The 22,399-nt window shown below is 39.4% G+C and overlaps 2 protein-coding genes across 3 annotated transcripts; one reads left to right on the top strand and one right to left on the bottom strand.

Moving 5' to 3' along the window:
- The first annotated feature begins 4,870 nt into the window (after window positions 1-4,870).
- LOC127754307 (aminopeptidase P1) lies at window positions 4,871-13,416 on the top strand. Its single transcript, XM_052279783.1, has 16 exons — window positions 4,871-5,089; window positions 5,251-5,314; window positions 6,285-6,424; window positions 6,987-7,271; window positions 7,399-7,521; window positions 7,636-7,890; window positions 8,915-9,001; window positions 9,173-9,240; window positions 9,712-9,775; window positions 10,417-10,551; window positions 10,636-10,716; window positions 11,513-11,567; window positions 12,031-12,135; window positions 12,242-12,313; window positions 12,433-12,557; window positions 12,897-13,416. The coding sequence occupies exons 1-16, from the start codon at window positions 4,979-4,981 to the stop codon at window positions 13,065-13,067; spliced, it is 1,941 nt and encodes a 646-aa protein (XP_052135743.1). The 5' UTR covers window positions 4,871-4,978; the 3' UTR covers window positions 13,068-13,416.
- Window positions 13,417-13,899: 483 nt separating this feature from the next.
- LOC127754308 (putative F-box/LRR-repeat protein At4g15060) lies at window positions 13,900-20,602 on the bottom strand. 2 transcript variants are annotated; one of them, XM_052279786.1, is made up of 5 exons: window positions 20,438-20,602; window positions 16,452-16,585; window positions 15,285-16,193; window positions 14,833-14,988; window positions 13,900-14,373 (listed from the first exon to the last, which is right to left on the bottom strand). In XM_052279786.1, the coding sequence occupies exons 2-5, from the start codon at window positions 16,554-16,556 to the stop codon at window positions 14,068-14,070; spliced, it is 1,476 nt and encodes a 491-aa protein (XP_052135746.1). In that variant the 5' UTR covers window positions 16,557-16,585; window positions 20,438-20,602; the 3' UTR covers window positions 13,900-14,067. The 2 variants fall into 2 exon arrangements, with proteins under 2 accessions (XP_052135746.1, XP_052135745.1); XM_052279785.1 differs by lacking the exon at window positions 20,438-20,602 and adding an exon at window positions 17,236-17,690.
- Between the last annotated feature and the right edge of the window lie 1,797 nt (window positions 20,603-22,399).

The raw sequence follows: 22,399 nt of genomic DNA, 5'->3' as shown, positions 1-22,399 counted from the left end.
TATAGCACAGCAAATGAAAGCTATTTTTTCGTGGCGCATATGGTTCCAGCTCCAGCGGACCTATATAGTACTTAGAAAAAGTGTAGCACGGTCGGTCAATAAAACATGTGTGGTTGTGTCATCTATGTCCTCAAACTGTTAAAATATAGATCTAGATTTTTAAAGTGTGTCATTTTGTCCCTAGCTATCACATCGCCATATAGGATTTTGAAGGGTACATGACGATTTAAGACCGGAATGATACACTGTAACAAGTTCTAAAATCTTGTATTTCGAAAGTTTAAAGGCGTAGATGACAGTGGACTTTACTCTACTTAAAGAAAATATTCTATCCGCTTTACAATATCTACAACGGGTGAAAATAAAACACATTCTTCGTGGAACATCTAATATTTTTTCATTGTTTTTTATATATAATTAAATTAATCAATTTTGTCATAATAAGAGAAAAAAATACATGCGGGAGTTTTTTTTTTCTCTTTAGATGTTGTCATGTTGAGTTGTTTTAGGTTCTTGAGCGGATATTGTTTTTAGGATGTAAAATTTGGTACTTCTCATCAGTAATATAATACTTCACCATTTTAACTAGAAAATGCAGTACCTTGTATTATATATATACCTCCTCTGGTACCATAAAATTTCTCCAAGATATTTGATGCTTATTAACAAGGCATTGCTATACTAGGACCTTGTTTAGATGGGACTAAAACTTTTAAGCTAGTCTCTATCACATCGGTTGTTTGGACACGAATTATAAATATTAAACGTAGACTATTAATAAAACTCATCCATAATCTTGGACTAATTCGTGAGACGAATCTATTGAGCCTAATTAATCCATGATTAGCCTATGTGATGCTACAGTAAACATTCTCTAATTATGGATTAAATAGGCTTAAAAAGTTTATCTCGCGAATTAGCTTTCATTTGTATAATTAGTTTTATAAGTAGTATATATTTAATACTCTAAATTAGTGTCTAAATACAGGTACTAAAGTTAAAGTCTCTGGATCCAAACACCACCTAGATAGCCTATCAGCAACAATTAATCATCACAAGTGCATGCGTACGTACGTTGTCTCCAACAACTATTAATTGTCTAATTAATCATCTTCACCTCTGCCTTCCCTCCCAAGTGTGCGGATTACATCTGCCTTCCCTCCCAAGTCTTGTAGCTTGGTGTGTCCCGAACATGCATGATTGCCCCCATGCACAATGCATGTTAAAGGAATTTTAAAAGATGCGGTTCTTGGTGTATAAAGAAAAAAAAAGATGCTTGATGATTTGTATTAAAGGGTGGGTAATAAAGCACAACATACTCCTTTGCTTGATAAATCACCGGCATATATAACTGTCGAAAAGAAAAATTAAAGGCAAAAGGACATGGTACCATCATTCAACTTACAGCCGCGCAGAGGATATATATAAGAAATCAATATCACTACCTCCTTTTTCTAAAAAAAAACACAGTACATAAGCATATGCTCATATATAGATGCACGCATTCACCCCTATAAACACACACTTCTGAGCACCTATAAAATTGGGTCCGAATATCTTGAGATCAATGAAGTCACCATAGGAGCATGCTGGTGACTCTTATGCCAAAGGAAGTTACTCCCTCGGTTTCAAAATAGTTATCGTTCTATATTGTTTAGCATAGATTATGAATTGGAAAGAGAAGACAATAATGCTTCTTATTAAGTGGTGTATGGTTGGAAATGGAAAGATGATTGAGGGTAGAACTAGAATAGGAAGAAATTTGAATGAGATATAACTGATGGGACAATTAGTATTAATTAATTAAAGTGCCAACTATTTTAAGATAAAATTTAAATCTAATAAAGATAACTATTTTGAGACAAGTAGTCAGCAAGTGCGCGGATACCACTTTAGCTTTCACTTGGGACTGTTCTGGAATATCGAGTGCACGAGAAACGGGAGTAACACCTTGTCCTAGTTGACTATCTAGTTTTGGAAATATGATATATAGATGGGGTAAGGTGAAAACAGAATCCGAAGATGACATGCATACATCTTCCTTATCTGAGCTACCATGCAACTGCTCTTTCTTTCCAGTATAAATCGAATTTAGTCCGTACTCTTTAGCTTTAGCTTTGAATACGATCACGTCAACCATTCCCCGCTAGCCAGTGGTGGATCAGGAAGAAATAGCAGGTGATCTGAACAAACTGGATAAAATTACTCTTTCTCACATCTACATATTGCAAAAAAATTTAGTGGGGCTTTGTGGGGGTTCCCATGATCCTTGTGCCAGTAGTGGATACTTGAGCCCCCCGTCGTTCCCATGTTAGGTCCACCTCTACTGCTATGGTCAAAAGACGATCTCACTATTACACACTGACATACTTAATTTAATTAAGGTGGCTGACCTAAGAGGAAGAATGAGGTTGTAGCTCCTCACAACTTAAGATCGGACGGGACATTTCATAGTACAACGAATAGGAGGGTATGTAGATTTGTTGTACTATGAAATGTCCTATTCGGTTCTAGTTTGCTATATTATGGGACGGCGGAGGGAGTACATCGTATGATGTAGCTTCTTTGAGGTAAACGTGGCCTTAGTATGTACCAGGGTAGAGGATGAGTCCACCAAAAGGCCGGCATTCATTCCATTATAAAAAAATAAATATAGGAATAATTAAGTCATAAAAATGTAATTGGTAGGTACTCCATATTGAGTACAATTATATTTTTACAAATTATTAAAACATGGAAATGTTATAATCGAGTCTCGGAGCAAGTATAACTCAATATCATTAATTAATCCTATGAATTTTGAAATTTATTAAGTCGTGCCAATTCTATCATTGGTAATCCAAACTGAATACAACTCATTTTTTATTTATTTCAATTTTCAGCCTTTATTATAGCATAGAATATAATTATTACAAATTTTAGAATTATTAAATCATAAAAATATCAATTAGTTTTTTCATGTTATAAGATGTTTTGGTTTTCAATAGATTTATACATGTATCCATGAATGTGCATCGTATATATGGCCTAATTTATATAGATGTTAGTGGATATAAAAGAGAGATGAAAGTGACCAAAACATCTTATAACGTTGTTAGGAGAGTAGTATTTTAAAGAGTAAATTTCATATTTTGACAAATTAGTTTTAACATAGAGTTTCACAGATTTAATATTGAAGTTATCACAAAACTATAGTTTGTAAAGTTTCAATCCCTAGCACTATCGTTCTGTTGGAGCTATAAACATTGTAGTTTTGTGATTAAATTAGGACAACCTATAGTTATTTGATAAATTTGCTGCTTAATATGTAATTTTGTAAAACTCTATTTTAACTGCAGTTCCTTGATAAATTTATGGCTAAATCTATAGTTTTCTGATACACCCTCTTAAATCTGTAGTTTTATGATAATTTGGTCTAAGTATCTTTAGTTTTGTGAAATTTACTTTATTTTAAAATTTAAATATCAATAGCAATAGGAATAACTCTACTTGCCTCCCCCATCTCATACCCTGTCTTCCTCAACCATAAAATCGGATATAACACATCTCCTATCTTTGGAAACCGATACAAATCCACTCCTTCGGTGTCTGGAAAGCAGTTTCTGTAGGCGGGGCCCACATGCCAACGAGATATGGAAAAAATATATGGTGGGCCCCACATGTCATGTCGTTTTTTCTTTCCCCTACATCTCCCTTCCTGTTCTCCGTCGCAGAGGATGTGCTTGCATCAGCGCTCATGGAGGCGGTGCGTAGCGTGCGAGTGCGGCGTGCCGTGCACGAGCGAGGCCATGCCAAACCCCTTCAGCATCTATGGAGGCTTTGAGACGAGGGGTGTTCGAAGGAGGAGAAGGACGATGCGGTGATGGCAATGGCACAGGTGAGGGTACTGGGGATGGAGACGGAAGCGGTGACAGTGGAGAGGGATGACGGAACGGGGCCACAGAGGAGAAGCACCAGGTCATATTGTCGTCGTCTTCAATTCCTGGGCCATTCAAAATCCCCAACACCAGTAGAGAGGGGAGAAGCTGGCTACAACTGCAGTCCGCTCTCCGCTCTCTACCACCTCCTCCTAGTTGGCGGTTGCGGTCCTTTCGCTGAAGAGGCACCGGATTACACATCGCATCATGTCGCGTCAATGTTGTCTTCAATTTCCGGACCATTCAAGATCCTCAACACCAGTAGAGATAGGAGAAGCCGGGCGTGGCTATGGTCATCTTGCCGAATCCATTCAAACCCTCTCCTCTGTGGCCCCCTTCCATCGTCCCTTCATACCGTTGCTGCCTGTGCCTCTATCCCTGGTGCCCTCACTCGTGCCACCGCCATCACTGCATCGTCCTTCTCCTCCCTTGAACACCCTCGCCTCCAAGCCTCCATCGGCGTCGAAGGGGTTCGCATGGCCTCACTCATGCACGGCACGTTGAGCTCGCGCGCCACACACCGCTTCCGTGAGCACAAGTGCCAGCACGTCCTCCCCGGTAGACAAGAGGGAGGGAGATGCGGGAAGGACAAAAGTAGCTGACATGTGGTGCCAACTACATACTTTTTCCATATCTCACTAACATGTGAGTCCCACATACAGAAACTACTTCCTAAACCATCGAAGAAGTCGATTTGCACTGGTTTTTAAAATACGGGGCAGGTGTTATGCCCGGTTTCGCTGCTGAGGGAGACGATTCGATCAAAGGGTATAAGATGAGGGAGCCATAATAGATTTATTCCATAGCAATAACCTCCGTTCTAGTTGGGCTGAACACCATTTCCCACACGTATACGATCTTCCCGCTTCGCGGGCCGGGCCGAAACCTTCTCGTGTGGAGATCATAATACTTCCAAAATCATCGCTAGCTTTTCTTTCGTAACAGAAAAGCCAACCTACTTCCAAAAAAGAGAGAGAAAAAAAAAATCCAGCGATTAGGCGGAGGAGGAAGCGAGGAGAGGTTGCGTTGCGAGTGGAAGGGAACTGAGGAAGCGGAGCGCAATGGCGGCGGCGGCGGCGAGAGACGCTCTCCTGGACGAGCTGCGCGCGCTCATGGCGGCGCACTCCCCGCCGCTCCACGCGCTCGTCGTCCCCTCCGAGGACGCCCACCAGGTCAGTTCAGTTCCGCCGCCGCCTCCGCGGATTTGGGTCGGACTAGATCCGATCGGTGGGGGTGCTGGATTCTGCGATCCCTTCTCCTGTTTGGTTTGTCGGTCGTGGTGATGTTGTTGATTGAGGATTTGGTGTGGTCTGTGCTGTGCTGTGCTGTGCAGAGCGAGTACGTGTCGGAGCGGGACAAGCGGCGGCAGTTCGTCTCCGGGTTCACCGGGAGCGCTGGTATGTTTGCTTCTTTCCTCAATCCATCCCGCCTCTTGTTTCCCCAGCCGATGAGTCCGTTGCGAGCTCGCATGATTGTCCTAGCTCACATAAATTGCCTTACAACAGTACTGGGTTTCGCAAGATTTGGTTAGGTTATTGTTTGGGCAAATGCATCGCAATGGGTACACATGGTACAATTGGATGGGTGCGTGTGGCACAAGTGGGCCGTTGGAATGGTCGACATGTTTATGTTATGCTTGCCAAAATCGTGTATCGGTTTCGTGCCGTGATGTTTCAGTATGAGCTTTAGTTAGAAGTGGGTGGAATGTGACTGCGTCAACATAGTTATTAAATTACGTGATACGACATGGCATTATTACTGCAGGTAGATATAGATTACTACTTGCCATCTATGGTCATTAAATCAGTGTTGTAAAAGTCGGATGTACAAGGTGCTGACTAGTGACTAATTGAAGGTACATATGATTAGTTGGAACTATATGGATAATTTGGTATTCGCAGTAATATGAACTTGTTTAATTTTTAAAGTGCAAAGATTTGAGCATGTTTGATTGCTATCTAGTTTCAGAATTGTTTATAAATTTATTGCTGAAATACTTGTATTTGAAGTATTCTCTTATCAAATATATGTAACTTAGCTTCCTGAATACCAAACATAAGTTGATTGGAAATCAACAGGAGAGATTAGTGATATACAGTGATGAGAGGACAAAGCCTATTCACTGCTTGGAAGGCTAATTGCCTAATTGTAGGTTGGTGCATATGCATAGTCGGTTGGTTACATGGCTGTACGGAGTCACTTTTACCACACTACGTTAAATAGATAAATAAATAGGCTAAGAAAAGAGAGGACTACCTCTCTAAATGATAGTTATAGAGGGAGTTGATTTCTTTTGTTTTCTCCCAATTGTGGTAATCATATTTGCATTAGTTTCTCAGATAGAACTATATTTCCGTTGCTATACAGGTTTGGCGCTTATAACTATGAAGGAGGCGCTATTGTGGACGGATGGGCGTTACTTCTTGCAGGCAGAGCAGCAACTCAGTGATCGCTGGAAATTGATGCGAATGGGAGAAGATCCCCCGGTTGAAGTTTGGATAGCTGATGTAAGTGTTCACATATGTTCTTGACCATGTTCATGATTTTAATTTCCTGAATCTAACATAAAAATATTGCTTCACAAACTGGTCCATGGAAATGATTTCAAAATTGGTTTTATTCCTGTTAACTTTAGCAAATTTTATCTCCCAAATGTCATTCTTTCCATTTTATTCTAAGATAACCATATCCAGTTGTTTGGGTAATACCCCAAGCCTACTATCTTTCTTCGTGGCTGCTGTATAGATTCAAGTAACTGCATGATACTACTAGTTGGTTTGGCATATGGGAATTCCTTCCAAAATTATCAGAACTGTCAAAAATTTTGGCACATTGATTTGTTTTGATCTTACCAAATGCAAGCAGAAATTTCAAGACCAACTTGAGGTTTTTATTTTGCTAGTGAAAAAAAATTATTAACTATGCCAATTCTTCAATGATTAGAGAGAATGGGTTTAGTTATTTGTTGATCCACATTGCATAGCACTACTCATGTTTAGTTTTCTATTTTATTCTGAACAATGTTGTTTCTGACTAACTTTTGTGGCTTGTTTGTTTTTGTGCAATCAGAACCTGTCAGATGAAGCTGTTGTTGGAATTAATCCATGGTGCATCTCTGTTGACACTGCCCAGAGATACGAGCATGCATTTTCAAAGAAGCACCACACACTGTTTCAGCTTTCTTCTGACTTGATAGATGAAATATGGAAGGATCGTCCTTCGGCCGAGGCTCTACCTGTATTTGTGCAACCTGTAGAGTATGCTGGCCGTACTGTTACCGAAAAACTTAAGGAGTTAAGAGAAAAATTACTACATGAAAAGGCTAGGGGCATTATAATTGCTGCACTTGATGAGGTACTCTTACACTAATTTGTTTCTTGGTTTCTTATTCGGTACAATATATTCAGTTGTCTGTTTTGATTTCTAGAAATTTTGTCAACTTTGCCAGTTTTAATTATTCTCTTTCTTTGTTCTTATTTAGGTTGCTTGGTTGTACAATATTAGAGGAGATGATGTGCACTACAGCCCAGTGGTCCATTCTTATTCTATTGTAACCTTGCACAGTGCTTTCTTTTATGTGGATAAGAGAAAAGTATCTGTTGAGGTCAGTAAATCCAATGAACATATTCTCTCCAATTATTCCATTATGTTGTTGATAGGATCGTAGTGATGACTTTGAAGGGCATGTAGTGAACTGTGACTTTTATTATTTGGTCAGGTCCAGAACTACATGACTGAGAATGGTATCGATATCAAAGACTATAATATGGTTCAATCAGATGCAAGCTTGCTTGCATCTGGACAGCTAAAAGGTTCTGCAGTTAATGGTAGCTCGTATGGGGAAAATGATATGAATGAGAATTCAAAAGTTTGGATTGATTCAAATTCATGCTGTCTTGCACTGTACTCAAAACTGGATCAAGATCAAGTTCTGATGCTGCAATCACCTATTGCTCTTCCAAAGGCTGTGAAGGTAAATATTTTTTTCTTCTTCTTTTTTTTTTTAAAAAAATTCATACCACACCTGCAGTTTTTCCAATAGACCAAAAGCATGTCTTTAATGTATGCTCACTCTAGTAGTGTTGAGAGGGTTTATGCATTTCAAGCAGCTTGGAACCAGCCTTTTTAAATAATGCTTGGAACCAGCTAGCAAAACAACAATATGGTAATGGAAGTTCTTAGCCTGAGTTATATATATGAACTCATCAATTACCAAGAGATTTTGGTTCCTGGCTAGGTCCCAATTAGGGAGTTGGGAGATGGAAATGAAAGAAAAAGATCAGTATAACTTAACATCAAGCTGCATAGGGTATGTTTGGTACATGTACTATCTGGCTCCACCAGCCTTTAGCAATAATTTGCTCACAGAATGATTTGGTGAGAGATTGCGCCCCTCAGCCTATACTGTGGTAGGACCTTTGGAGGAATGAAAAAAAAAGTACTCTTTTGCAGCCAAAATTTGTATTACAAATCAAGATATAGCCATATATATATTGGGGATACCCAATTTTTTTGGTAGGCAAACACATGCATAACTGCTCTAGTTCAACTGGTATCAGTTTAATGGAATATTACAGTAGTTAAATTGAAGTTGTGTGCCAAGAGAAACAAAGATCCTGTCACATTTTACCAGTTTCACAGTATAAGCAAACATCTTCATATGAAGGAAGTGTTTCACGTTAGGCCAGTTTAGAAGTGCATCATCTTTAAGTTTCAGAAGAATGGAAATATAACATTTTACACCAGAAGTGTTTTGTTCAAGTATTCCTTTTGTTTCATGCTATTTATTTTAGTTTTTTTTATCTATGTAAAATTGGCTTTGATATTAAAAGTTTTACCATTTTTTAATCTATACATGACTATATTTTGTGTTTCTTCTAATGATCGATAAAATCCTGTAGAGCTGGATGGTTTGAAATATGCTATATGCCATTGCAAGTTTCATCATTTATTAATCCGTATACCTATGTTTTAAATTTCTTGTAATGATGGTACAGAATCCCGTGGAGCTGGATGGTTTGAGGAAGGCACATATTCGAGATGGTGCTGCTGTTGTGCAATACCTGGCTTGGCTTGACAATCAGGTCAGTGTAAATTTGTTTCTCATGTGGCTATTAGCTGGACTTTTAAGCAGGTATTGTTCCTGTGCTATTGTTTGTGGATATGGCAGTTTGATTTGCACCTGCAATTTTATTTAATTGTGCTGTAGTCCTAATTATTTTCTACTTGCTCTGATGATCTTGTTTTAATGACAGATGCAAGAGAACTATGGAGCTTCTGGTTACTTTAGTGAGGCCAAGGGATCACAGAAAAAGCAGCATATGTGAGTATGCTCTGAGATTGTCCGTATGGTTCTTTTGGCAACATACTCCCTCTATCCACAAATATATCATTTGACTTTTTTTCCAGTCAAACTTTTGAAACTTTGACCATCAATAAATTTTAAAATACTAAGTTTGAAAACATAAAAATGGCATGCATAGATATTGCCTTGAAATGTGTTTTTCATATTATCATAAACTTATTAGAGAAATCATGTTCAAAGGCACACTCCGTAGACAAAAGAGTCAGACGACATATATTTATGATTGTAGGGAGTATGGTTCACTTCTGCATCTCAGCATCGCATGCTTACGCTAAACACACCTCTGCATCTTCTGCATTAGCCTGATTTTTGTAAAGAATATTACCATTTCCGTACACATCATTTGGTCTAAGCATTATAGCAATCAATTATTATTTATGAACAATTGTGTGCATTTGGTTGTGTTAATATTTTTATTCACTCCTGTAGGGAAGTAAAACTTACTGAGGTTTCTGTGAGTGATAAACTTGAAGGTTTCCGTGCATCTAAAGAGGTATGCTGCTAACCGTCACTCTTTTTTCAAGCTCAAATGTACTATGTTACTATAGAAATCATTTATAACTGCCATAATAAACATAGAGTTACTGTCATTACCATTTTTAGAGTCAAAATCCAGTAAGCATGTTAAAATAAACAAGTTCCTCATAATTACCTATAACTTTGTTGTAGCGACCACTAATATACATTGCACCTTTAGAACTAATATAACTAATGCCCATCTGTATCCGTTAGATCTACTATACCATGAAAGAAAAAAAATATTAACTAAATATTTCTTGTGCAATTTTTGAGAAGAAGTTTTTACTGTTCTTTGGAGTGTATCGTTAAGCATGATTTTTTTTAATAAAAGATTACTCTCTGGATGACATTATACTTTGATGTACGTACACACACAGTACTGCGTTCACTCAGCTCTTAATTCAGGACATTGAGGGTCTCCAATAGTTCCCTCTTTCTCTGCTTACTGTGTGTTTACGTCAAAGTAATAACAATAGGACTTGTTTTCGTGGAATATCTTTTCTTAGGTTTTTGCTAGATATATATAGAAACTAGAAAACCTTTGCTTGAGGGCATTTTTGCAGTTCATGGTCTCCTGTTGTACTGCATCTTTTGACTATGGTAATATTTCTGCAGCACTTCAAAGGTCTGAGTTTCCCTACGATTTCATCCGTGGGACCAAATGCAGCAGTGATTCACTATTCACCTGAAGCAAGTTCATGTGCTGAACTTGATGCTGATAAAATATATCTGTGTGACTCTGGGGCTCAGGTTGAGTACATTTCAGTCCAAACTAAAATTTTGTGATCAAAGATTTACTAGAGTCTGATTCTTTCTATGGTGGTATGCTTGCAGTATCTTGATGGTACTACAGACATTACAAGAACTGTACATTTTGGGAAACCCTCTGAGCATGAGAAGTCATGCTACACAGCTGTAAGTTTTATTTCACCACTTGCTAAAATTTTCTTTTATTTAGAACGAATGACATGTCACAGTGTTACATACTAAGTTCTATTTGGGATTAAGAACCATAATTGTGTTGACATCCTAGAAGGCTAGAAGTTACTGAATAAATCATTTGTTGAAGCATCACTTTGATGTTTTTCTTTCACATATTTGATTTGCTTGAATTTGCATTATTTTCTGTGTTTTCTAAGTTCTAGGGTGCTACACTCTGCTAGCATAATATGAGTGTCCAATAATCAATTGACCAGAACTGAAACTTTACCAGTGTAACTGCACCTTGCTAGCATATTATGAGTGTCCAATAATCGGTTAACCTGAGCTGGAACCTTACCGGCGTAACCTTGCTTCATTGCTACCTTGACCAATGGGACATGTGTTTTACTAGCTACATAACTGTCAACTCATCTATATTTACTCGTAGTATTATTTATCATGAATTGAAAAACTTAATGACTGACATGCAACATATTAAAAGTTTGTTTCCTGACACTTTGAAATGCTATTGGTTTCCTCATTTCCTGTATCGCATTATTTGTCCCTACTTAGTGGAACTGCAAATTCCGTTGTTGAATATTATGCCAAAGGTGGCTGTTCGAGTTTTTCTTTACAGGCTTGTTACTTGATTTTCTTTGTAGAAATAAACAGCATCTTAAATGCTTGAATCTAATAGTTTGTAGCTAAATATGGTCCATGTATTTTTGACTTTTTTTTTTCTACTATTTGATCTATTTCTAATGCAAGTGATATTGAACATTGGAAATAGGTTTTGAAAGGCCATATTGCACTAGACAGTGCTGTATTTCCCAATGGAACGACAGGTGAGTGTTTTGAGCTTTCATACTTCTATCTATATGAACTCAGGAGATTTAATATTGATCATGTGTTACCCTAATGATAAAATGGATGCCAGATTTACCACGGGGATTTAACATCACCTAAAAGTGTACGAATTACAATCATTTGTTCTTTATTTGAGCGCATTAACATATAAACATGCGATATCATGTTTTCTTAAAGCCTCATAGTCTCAAAGATAATGTCCAATCTTTCTTTAACATTTGGAAACTGTAAGAAGGTTCCACTAGTCACTACTGTTATTTAATGTGATAGACAACCTCTCTAAATTTGAAAAAAAGATCAGAAACTTGCAAGATTTATACTACCATGTTCTGAGTTCTGACACATTCATTGTGTTATACTTAGTTTGCAAGTTAGATTTCAACAAAAGACATGACATTTTATTATGGATTGTGATGGTATACGCTATGTAAACCTTTACAGGGCATGCTCTTGATATTCTCGCACGAACACCACTTTGGAGAAGCGGTCTGGACTATCGGCATGGCACAGGCCATGGAATTGGGTCTTATTTGAATGTTCATGAAGGTCAGATACTCAGTTACTGGTTCATCCTCTTCTATGACAGTAAATTATCTGATTGTAGTTCTACCTTTGAAATGTTTAATCCATATTGTTTGTGCTCTTAATCTAGGTCCTCATCTAATTAGCTTCAGACCTTCTGCTAGAAATGTACCACTACAAGCATCGATGACTGTAACAGACGGTCAGTATTTCCTAACCGAACCACTATTTGTTATAGTAGGACGAGTTGGTACTTCAATGGTAATCCGTCTTGCTGCAATGATCGATGTAAAGTTCAAATTGCACAATCTTTTCTTGCAGAACCTGGTTACTATGAAGACGGAAGCTTTGGTATAAGATTGGAGAATGTTCTGATAGTTAAAGAGGCCAATACTAAATATAATTTCGGAGATAAGGGTTATTTGGCATTTGAACATATAACATGGGTAAGTATTGTTTCTTCAATCTCCATTTTATTAAATTATTAACTCTCTTTGGTAACTGTAGTGTTTCTCCAAGTCTCAGTATTTCGTAAATACAGTCCTCATCAATTTGACAAGATATTCTGGTTGATTATGTATTGTGTATTTGTTAGTAACTTGTTGCTTTGTTTATACCTTTATGAACATTTTTAGGTCAAGCTTGTTACCAGTTCGACTGGCATTTCATAATCTCTACATACAAAATGATGCTCACCAGTTCACTAGTTCATTAACATGTAATGCTTGTATTGCATCTGCATCATTAGTTTGCTCATCTATTGACGGGTTTCTCGTGTTATGCAGGCTCCATACCAGACAAAACTGATAGACACCACTTTGCTGACCCCCGCCGAGATTGAATGGGTAAACGCATATCACGCAGATTGCCGAAAAATCCTGCAACCATACCTGAACGAGCAGGAGAAGGAATGGCTGAGGAAAGCTACTGAGCCTATTGCTATGCGTTGCTGTTAAGCCATCAACTAGCTGGTTGGTTCTACATGGACACATGGCACAGGGTTTCGACCTGATATACCGGCCATTCGTGCTAGATGTGCAGAACGACAAACGATTTGTGGCGTGCCATGCATAGATAAATGGTTATCCCGCAATTCAATTGCTTGCAATAAGTGTGAACAGCAGAATAAACATCGCAATTGATTCTTTGGCTTGTCATGCTGCTGAGGTTCATGTGAGGGACTTAGAAATAAAGCTAGGACTGGAAAGCTTCCCTCCCATGAATCTGCAGGTTTCATGTGTACAGTTATATTGTTGGGTATCGAGTGCCTAATATGATTTGCAATGAAAAATAAAGGGTTTGAAACCGTCGTCCTTGATAGTTCTCCAGAGATTTGATTGTTTCCTATACCATGAACATCTTGTTGAATAATTTCAGTCCATCCGCACTTGTGCATAGTTGAGGAAAAAATATATGCTTAACTGCTTAAGGATCAAAATTTCAGCTTTAACAAAATGGATGAAGCATGAACATCATCAAGTGTTCATTTTTCCCTTCTTTTAGTCGACCGAAAATATTGTGGGCGACATTGATAGACAATCGAAAATAATCCATAATCCGTGTTCCATCATTCATCTCCAGTAAAGCTTAGAAAAAGAAAATAAAAGCTCTTTTTTTCCATCATACGAGACCTTGCTCGAAATATATACACAAAATCAACCGATCACCAAACCACCAAATCTGTTAACATGACATCTATCTCCACTTGCTACAACCATCAAAATGCACCAGAGATTTCATGCCAAATAACATGAAGAGAGATTTGAGACTAATAACAGAAACGATAAATAAATAAACAAATAACAACTATATATGACTTTCCTTGTGAGTTTCTACTACAGAATAGATTTCATGCCAAATAACATGAAGAGAGATTTGAGACCAATAACAGAAACAATAAATAAATAAATAAACAAACAAATAAAAACTATATATGATTTTCCTTGTGAGTTTCTGCTACAGAATAGTAATCACAGTGCCAGGGAACTGGGCTTTGTTAATACAGAGTGTAGCCATGGTCCTTCCCATGCCTGCGTAGGCCTGGTTTCTGAAATTGTGGTCAACCTTGCGCCTCGAATCGATGATCAGACGGTCGAGAGCGACCGTGCTCCGGAGTATCCGGTGCGCCAGCTCTAGCTGGCCACGGATGCCGTAGAACCCGGTCATGTAGACGGTCCTGAGCCGCTCGTGGAGACAAGCCGCCGGCGATGTCGCCGCCGCATCCAGATCGGAGGTGTAGAATGGCGTATTCGCACAGTACATCTGCATGCATTCAATTTCAAACTAGTGTGAAAATTACGTGGAAATCATAAGTGGTGTTTGTTTCTATTGAAGATGGAGATCAAGTTAAGGCACAGAAAATAAGAAAGCTAATAGCATATAATTAATTAAGTTCTAAATATCACAAACTTGAAATTTTGATTTATCTGATATTTTAGACCAATGAAAAGCGTGCTAAAAAAAACCGAGGTGGGATCTACAAATCTTAGTCAGAAAAGAATGGGCCTGAAATCACCGAAAGTCTCTCGGGTTATAATTTTGGTACCTCTCAGTATACCTTGTGTACAAAACAACTCTAAATGACAAAAATCATAAACTACAAATGCTAAGATAATGCTTATATCTACTCACTCATGGAGAGAGAGAGCTGACGATGACAATTTAGATGATGCAGAATCGCAGCAATTAGCCAATTATGGGCCAATCAGTCAAGTCACTTACATGAAGTTCCAACTCTTCAAGAACGGGTGCCAGCTCTAGAAGGCATGCCAATCGAAGGACCCCTGTGCTAGCTTTTGGGCATCCGTCAATATCTACGTTCAGGATCAGATGCCTCAGATTGGCAAACACTGAGCCACCTTTCATCAACAACGGTGCCTGGAACCACAAACCCACAAATGTTCAGAAACCAAGGAGATCGTAAAACAATATATTATCACAAATCGACAATCCATATTGTTTCTACTGAACCAGTAAAGATCATCATAAAAGTTGTCAACTGTTCGATCCCTTCATACCATGATATAGTAATCTAGTATGGGACAAGACACATGCCAGTGCTATGAATCTGGATATAGTCTCCTAACTAGATTTGTAATACTAATATTGGTTCTTATAATTTGAAGGTAGTATTTGTACCATGAAATTAATTAAGATGTGCAGCACAAACGTACCTCAGTTCTGATCGCCATGCTTAGAGTGAGACGGTCACAAACATGAGGAAGAGCAACCGGAAGCTTGGTGCAGGCGTAGTCAAAGCCATCCGACGGCAACAACAGCCCAACCGACGCCATCGACATGTTGACGCAATCACCAAGCACCAAAGGTACCTGGTGGTTAGCAAACTCAAACTCAGTCAGATTCGGAGCCTGCAGCTCCAGCTTCTGCAGCCTGCAGTGCAGCACACGCAGATACCGCAAACGCTGCAGTGGCTGGTGGATGACCAGATCACAGTGTTGCAGGGAGCAGAAGGTGAGGCTTAACCACTCGAGAGCATCGCACTCCATGAGCAAGCTCTGAAGATCCCCAGCAATGGACACCTTGTGCAGGGTAAGCTTCTTCAGGATTGTCAAGCGATTGGTATTACCAGCAGGAGGCAGCTGAAGCAGATTCAAGGAGACAAAACCTAGGCAGAGAGACTTGACACAAGAATTACCACCAACACATGAGCCACCACTGAAAAGATGAAGAGGGAAGCTGTACATTTGGTCTTTGTCACCGAACTTTTCGAATTCTGGGCACAGATCAAGAACAATGCGCCTTGCTCTTGATGCAGCTGACAAGCTGACCCATCTGTCGATGTGATCTGCGTCGCTTCGGAGGAGGGGAAATTTCACTACGAACTTATTGAGCGTAGCTGACGATGATGATAGCTGCCGCACAATACTGTTGGCACGCCTGATAAATGTTGTTTTATTCGATGTTGGGTGGTCTCCTGCAGCATTGCTGCTGCCAAGCATCATATCTCCGGTCAAGACCAACTTTGGGTAGTATCTCCAAAGCCGTTTCCACTTCCTGGACACAATGCTTGTACGTGCAGCTTCTTTGAATGACAATTGTGATAGTATGACACGCAAAACATCCTGCGGAACATGACACAAATAAGCTACAGTTTTGTCTTTCTAAAGGAAAATAACTCATTTCTTGACCAACATGCTTTAAGCCTTTAGAGCTAGCACATATTTCTTGCAATTACATTAAAAGATGTACATGCACACGTACACGCACACATATACCACGTGCAAAACATACTCAAGAGATAGAGGGCTAGCGATAAATCCGTGAGCATGCAGAATATAGCCCACTCTAACAAGCGTACTGTAAGTCATGGCTTTACTTACAGGAGGTAGACGGTGAAGTCGAAAAGCCTGGGATCTCCTCTTCTTCAGATTGTTTCTGGCACGGCCTTCACTCTTTGTCGCCTTACCATGAACCATGGCTCTCATTTTTGCCAGGTAAATAAAAATCAGAACATCTGCATTACAGGTATATGGAATTTTAAAATTGGATTTGTAAATTGTAGCGCCGAAAATGATGAGTATGGAAACATAACACCGAAGTGTGCTGGTTGACAGGTTCACAATAATACCCTTGAAACATCACTCCAAGCCAGCCAACATAAAGAAAATAAAGGCCGGTCTGTGAACAGGGGCAGCTTGGTGCTATGTTTTCTAAGCTTATATCATAATTTTTCGATGCTACAGATCCAGTTGTACAAGAATATTACAGACACACACCCACCCACCTACCCTACAAGCAACTGATTTTCTAACAATTAAAGATCAATTTCGACTTTAAAGTGCCCCCTTGCAATTGCAATGCTTATCGTATCATCACAGAACACATAAAAACTAAACAAATTCCAGATTAGTCCAGCCGGAGCCCAAAAATAAAAACCCCAAGTTAGCACTGAGGTGCAGGTAAAGAAGATTACGAGGCGCAAGGGTAGCAGCGCGCTGAGAGAAACAAATCTCCTCAGATGGAATGGCCTGCAGTGATGCAACTAATTGGGAGAAAGAGACTAAGAGAGACGATCTGGATTCGATTGTTCACACACACGAGCGCGCGCACAAAGAAACCAAATCGAGATGAAAGCGGCGCGAAGACAGGTTAGGGTTTCCTTACCCAAGGGGAAATGCGGAGTTGTCGAGCTCGAATTCGCCCTGCTCCCGGTGGCGGAGAAGACGACGACGAGGAGAGGCTATAAGGGGGAAGGAGAGGATTTGGGAATTGGGAGATGGAATTCGGGAGTGGGACTCGGTTTGGGGCTTGGTGCTACTCAATCGAGTCGGAGTCCAAACCGAACGGAGGGTAGGGGAGGAGGTGGTCGGGTGGTCGGAGGTGGGGAAGGAGACCCGCGCGGCGGCCGGCGGCTGGAGGTTGAGGACGATGTCTCCCCGCTACGGCCGGAGGTGGGGGACGACGTCGGCGGAGCGGCCGAAAGCGGGGACGTGGCGGCCGGCGCAGTCGGAGGCGGGGATGAGGCGGCCGGAGTTCGGAGGTGGGGGACAACGCCGGCGACCGGAGGTGGGGATGACACGGGCTGCCGGGCGGCGGCTCCCCTGGCAGCGGTGGAGAGAAATAAATAAAAGAGAAACCGTACAAAACAAAGAAGATGGATTTTACTATGGTCCCACATGTCAGTTAGATTTTGCGGGTACACAGAGTGTGTTTAGTTCATAAAAAGAAAATTTTTGAATGCTACATCGGATGTTTGACCAGATGTTGAAAAGGGTTTTCGGACACGAATGAAAAAACTAATTTCATAACTCGCCTAGAAACCGCGAGACGAATCTTTTGAACCTAATTAAGCTATCATTAGCACATGTAGCACTTATAGTTAATCATAGACTAATTAGGCTCAAAAGATTCGTCTCGGGATTTCTATGCAAACTGTGCAATTAGTTTTTATTTTTATCTATATTTAATGCTCCATGTATGTGTTAAAGATTTGATGTGACGTTTTTAGAGAAAAAAATTGGGAACTAAACCAGGCCTATAAAATGATAACAAACCCAACCTTAACTACCGCGCGTTGCAGCAGAAAATTTAAATAAAACAATATATAAATCATATACACGTAATATCTAAATGGATAATATTTGTTCCATAATAGATGATGTGAAATTACAATTCTACATGATACTTATGTATAAGCATACGAGGGATCTAATGACAATTAGTTTTTTTTAGGTATGATAGTTCAGTGCACATTAAGTTTTATAGCAATAGGAGCTAGGCCATCCATCCATCATTTTCAACCCTTCCTTGCTATAGTAAAAATCCCCTCCCTCGACCCCTCATTCCGGTGGCCTCGTCGCCGGCGGTGGGAGGGAGAGGGGTCGTCCCCTTTCTCTAGTGTAGATCAGTGTCGGGATAGTCTTATTAGGTCAGGTTTTCCTCTTTCTTCTCATTGGTGTAGTTCTCCTTGATTTGGGCTTCATGCAAGGAGCTTCTCCATCTGGTGATTTGGTCAAGGGCAAGATGAAGGAGGTAGTGAAGAGTATCGCCGGCGAGGGCTCAAAGTTCTGGAGCCTCTGGTTCTGACGAGTTTGGGGTCTTGGCGGTGGCAGCGACCTACTGATCCGCCATCTAGTCGCCAGCCCTGGCCAATGCGGTAACGTAGTCTTTGGTCAAGGAGGTGCTGGTGGTGGTGGCGGCGTCCTGTTGATATGTCTTCCCGTCGCCGGCCTTAGCGAGAGTGGCGGCGTTGACTTTAGCCGATACAGTGGCGGTGGCATGCTGATCCGTCTTCCCATCGCCAACATTTTTTTTTATGGGAATTTCATGTCGCCAACCTTGGCGGGAGCGACGACGTTGACTCCAGCCGAGATGGTGGAGATAGCTCATCGAGTCAGCGGTTGGGTCTCCTGCTGCAGCTGCCTACCGGCTGTTCTAGTGGTGGCTTGCGGCGGCGACGCCTAGGTCTCCTTCCCCGGCTTCTTGCCTGCAGATCTAGCGGGGACAACACCTTGATGCGGCGGCAATGGCGGCTTCTGCTCTTGCATCTGCCTACTATGAAGACCCGTTTCCCTGTGCTCCATCTCGCAGTTAATGGGAAGATCACCTCTTCCACAACCTCCTTTGTTGATCCAACAATTGATCCAACAAGACAGAAGTTTCTTCGCTACCATCCAATTCCTCATGTGATCTTGGTTGATTAGGTTGTACAACTGTCTTTCTTATGGTTTCTTGGCAGAAGTAACCATGCAGGACTTGTAGATCGCCTATTCAACACTGGTTGGTAGGATTGCAGTCAAAGCTCCTCGGATTCAATGGCGAGCCCCGTGGAAATCATTTACTGAGTCCGGTGATGCTTACTCCAAAATTTACGACTCAACATCAATCCTCTAATTCGCGTCGTTCCCGTGGAGGCAGCCAAATGGTTTTACCGGTTTGTCAAGCGGTGTGCACATCAAAAGAGGCTAAGGATGTAGTTGTCGCGTTAATGCCGCTGTATGCTATCGATCTACTCCTCTCTTGCTACTCGGTTTCCTTAGGAAGTCTGTTTCATATCCTCAGTCAGCCTATCTGTTGTTAAGGATGGTTCAGCGCCTACAGAATATCTGTTTGGTGATGTACTGGGATTTATTCTTATGAACTTTGTCTTTATTAAATAAAAGTTCATGAGAAAAAAAAAGCTTTATAGCAATAAATATATTTAGTCGGTTGTAAATGCATATGGTAAATGGATGGCTGACATCAAAGTATCAGAGGGATCCAAAGGTTACTGCTCCTTATTTTCTAGATGATGTAGCTCGTTGCATGTCAAGCTTTTGGTCCTAACTATATACTCCCTCCATTTCAAAATGTTTGACACCGTTGACTTTTTAGTATGTGTTTGACCATTCGTCTTATTCAAAAAATTTAAGTAATTATTTATTCTTTTCATATCATTTGATTCATTGTTAAATATACTTTCATGTATACATATAATTTTACATATTTCACAAATTTTTTTTGAATAAGACGAAATGTCAAACATGTGCTAAAAAGTCAACAGTATCAAACATTTTGAAACGGAGGGAGTAGTATATATAGATCAGTGACAGATTCCTCCAGAGACTGCAAAATTAACTTCTCCCAAGTCCAGTCTTTTGTGTGCTCTCTAATAAAAATCAGAGACTAAAGTCTACAAAACCAACCACTGGTAGCTACACACAAATGTACTGAAACGATGGGTATGCTGCATCCGTTCAATTTGTAGCTCAATCTCAAATTATCCTAAATTAATAAGAATATAGGTGAATATGTGAAAGAAACTCCTACCCACCAAAAAAAGGTGAAAGAAACCCTGGAAGGAGGAGAGGAAGAGAAGAAGACTCACCTCTGCCTCATGGGAGGAAAGGCCCTGCGGTGGCGGCAACTTGCGGGAGGGAGAGACCCAGCGGTGGTGACGGCTTGCGGGAGGCGGATGCCCGGTGGTGGTTGTGGTGGCGGCGGCGGCTCGTGAGAAGGGAAGCCGCGGCAGAGTCACAAGGAGGCCAGCGGCGTTCGCGAGCAACGCGAGTAGAGGAAATTAGAAAATCAAAACACCAGTTGGCGTGCTTCATAACTAGAGAATCAAAACACCAGATTTGATGTGGCACCGATGATTGTAATTGCTGCGGGCAGCCTTTTTTTTTAACATTGAATTTTAGAAGTGCTCTCTATTTGTTTTATTTGAGCTCTGGTTTTAAGGGTTTGATTGGTTTGAAACCAATTTTTGCTCTACCAAATTTTTGTTAGTGCTAAAACCTTAGCAAGTTTTGACACTATCAAATTGGGTAGTATAAAATTTAAATTATTATGGATAAAATTTGGTAGCAAACTAAATATACACTTGCTACTTGCTACCGTTGAAGTTACCAAAATTTTAGTAGGACAATAAATTGGTAACAAACCATACAAGCCCTAAAGGCATGCTCAGAGACTCTAGGCTCTAAACAGTGTTGAATCGTTGATTTTTCAGTGAAAATCTTAGTCCCATTTTTTTTCTTTTGACCACTATTTGTTTTCGTTCTAACATGTCATTATTTATCTCCTATCTTATTATTTTTTTATATACTAAAAAAAATATATGTGCGTTGCAACGGGTGAAAGCTATTTTAATATTATTATTGTTATACGGTTTAGTTAAAGTAAAATTTACTGTGAGAATTCGCTTAGATATATTTTTTTAAGAAAATTATGAGCTGCAATTAAGAGTCCTATCGTCTCAACTTAGCATGCGAGTTTTTTTTAAAGAGATTTCTTATATGACTCATGTATTTCCAAAAGCGAATGAACTTAAAAAATGACTTAAATACAGATATGTATTTTCAAAAGCAAACAAACTTGATAACTGACTCATACATGGATGACGTACCAAAATACCGGTAAAAACATCTTCAATTTTTATAATAGTAGAGATAGAGAATTTTTCTTTTGCAATTTTTAAACCATGTAATCTTTATTCGAGTAGCAGTATTGTTGAGATTAGCGAGGCTTCTCGCTTTTGCCTTAACGAGCGACCGCCAAACCACCCATCATGCATCATGGAGAAGTCTACTACATGCATGGCTTTTTTCATTACACATGCATATTTTTTCCTTTCTTATAAAGTTTTCTCTTAAATTACTTATCCGATCTACAATCCGATTACACCATTATGTTCGTTGCAATTAAATCTTTACAACAAGATCTTACATGATTATATTACGATGAAAAAATATTTATATTTGTAAATTATTTTTATTACATATGTAAATTACTTTTATCATATACATAAATTACTTTTTGATTTGACTAAATTACTTCTTAGACATATAAAAGTAAATTCAATCAAGTCTAAAAGTAATTTACACTTGTAGGGATAAAAATATGACTCTATCTAGAAATTAAATTTAATCAGCACAGATCAGCACATGTAAGTTTAACAATTTTTAAAAGTAATTTCAATGTTAATTGAAAGTAACTTTTGCATGGTTCAGAAGTAACTCTCTGTGAATCTATTTAATCACCTATTGTTTTTTCCTTTCATTTTTGTTTTTCATGTAGAATGAGAAAAGAAGATAAAACCTTTGATGGATTGTAAATAACATTGATGGAGTACCTAATGAGAATTAATCATGTATAAGATGTAATAGTTACTTCCTGATAATATGGAAGTTACTTTCTAACATGTAATAAATTACTTTTAAATTAATAAAATGTTTGAATATATTCAATAATGGATCTCTTTTGTCACATATTTTGAGTGGAGTACAATGATGCAAATAGATGTTAAAAACAATATGTGATTTAAAAGATATAAGTTATTAAAGAGATT

This window comes from Oryza glaberrima, chromosome 11 (genome assembly GCF_000147395.1).
Source record: "Oryza glaberrima chromosome 11, OglaRS2, whole genome shotgun sequence".
NCBI classification, from domain to species: domain Eukaryota; kingdom Viridiplantae; phylum Streptophyta; class Magnoliopsida; order Poales; family Poaceae; genus Oryza; species Oryza glaberrima.
This window is presented reverse-complemented; position numbering and strand designations above follow the sequence as displayed.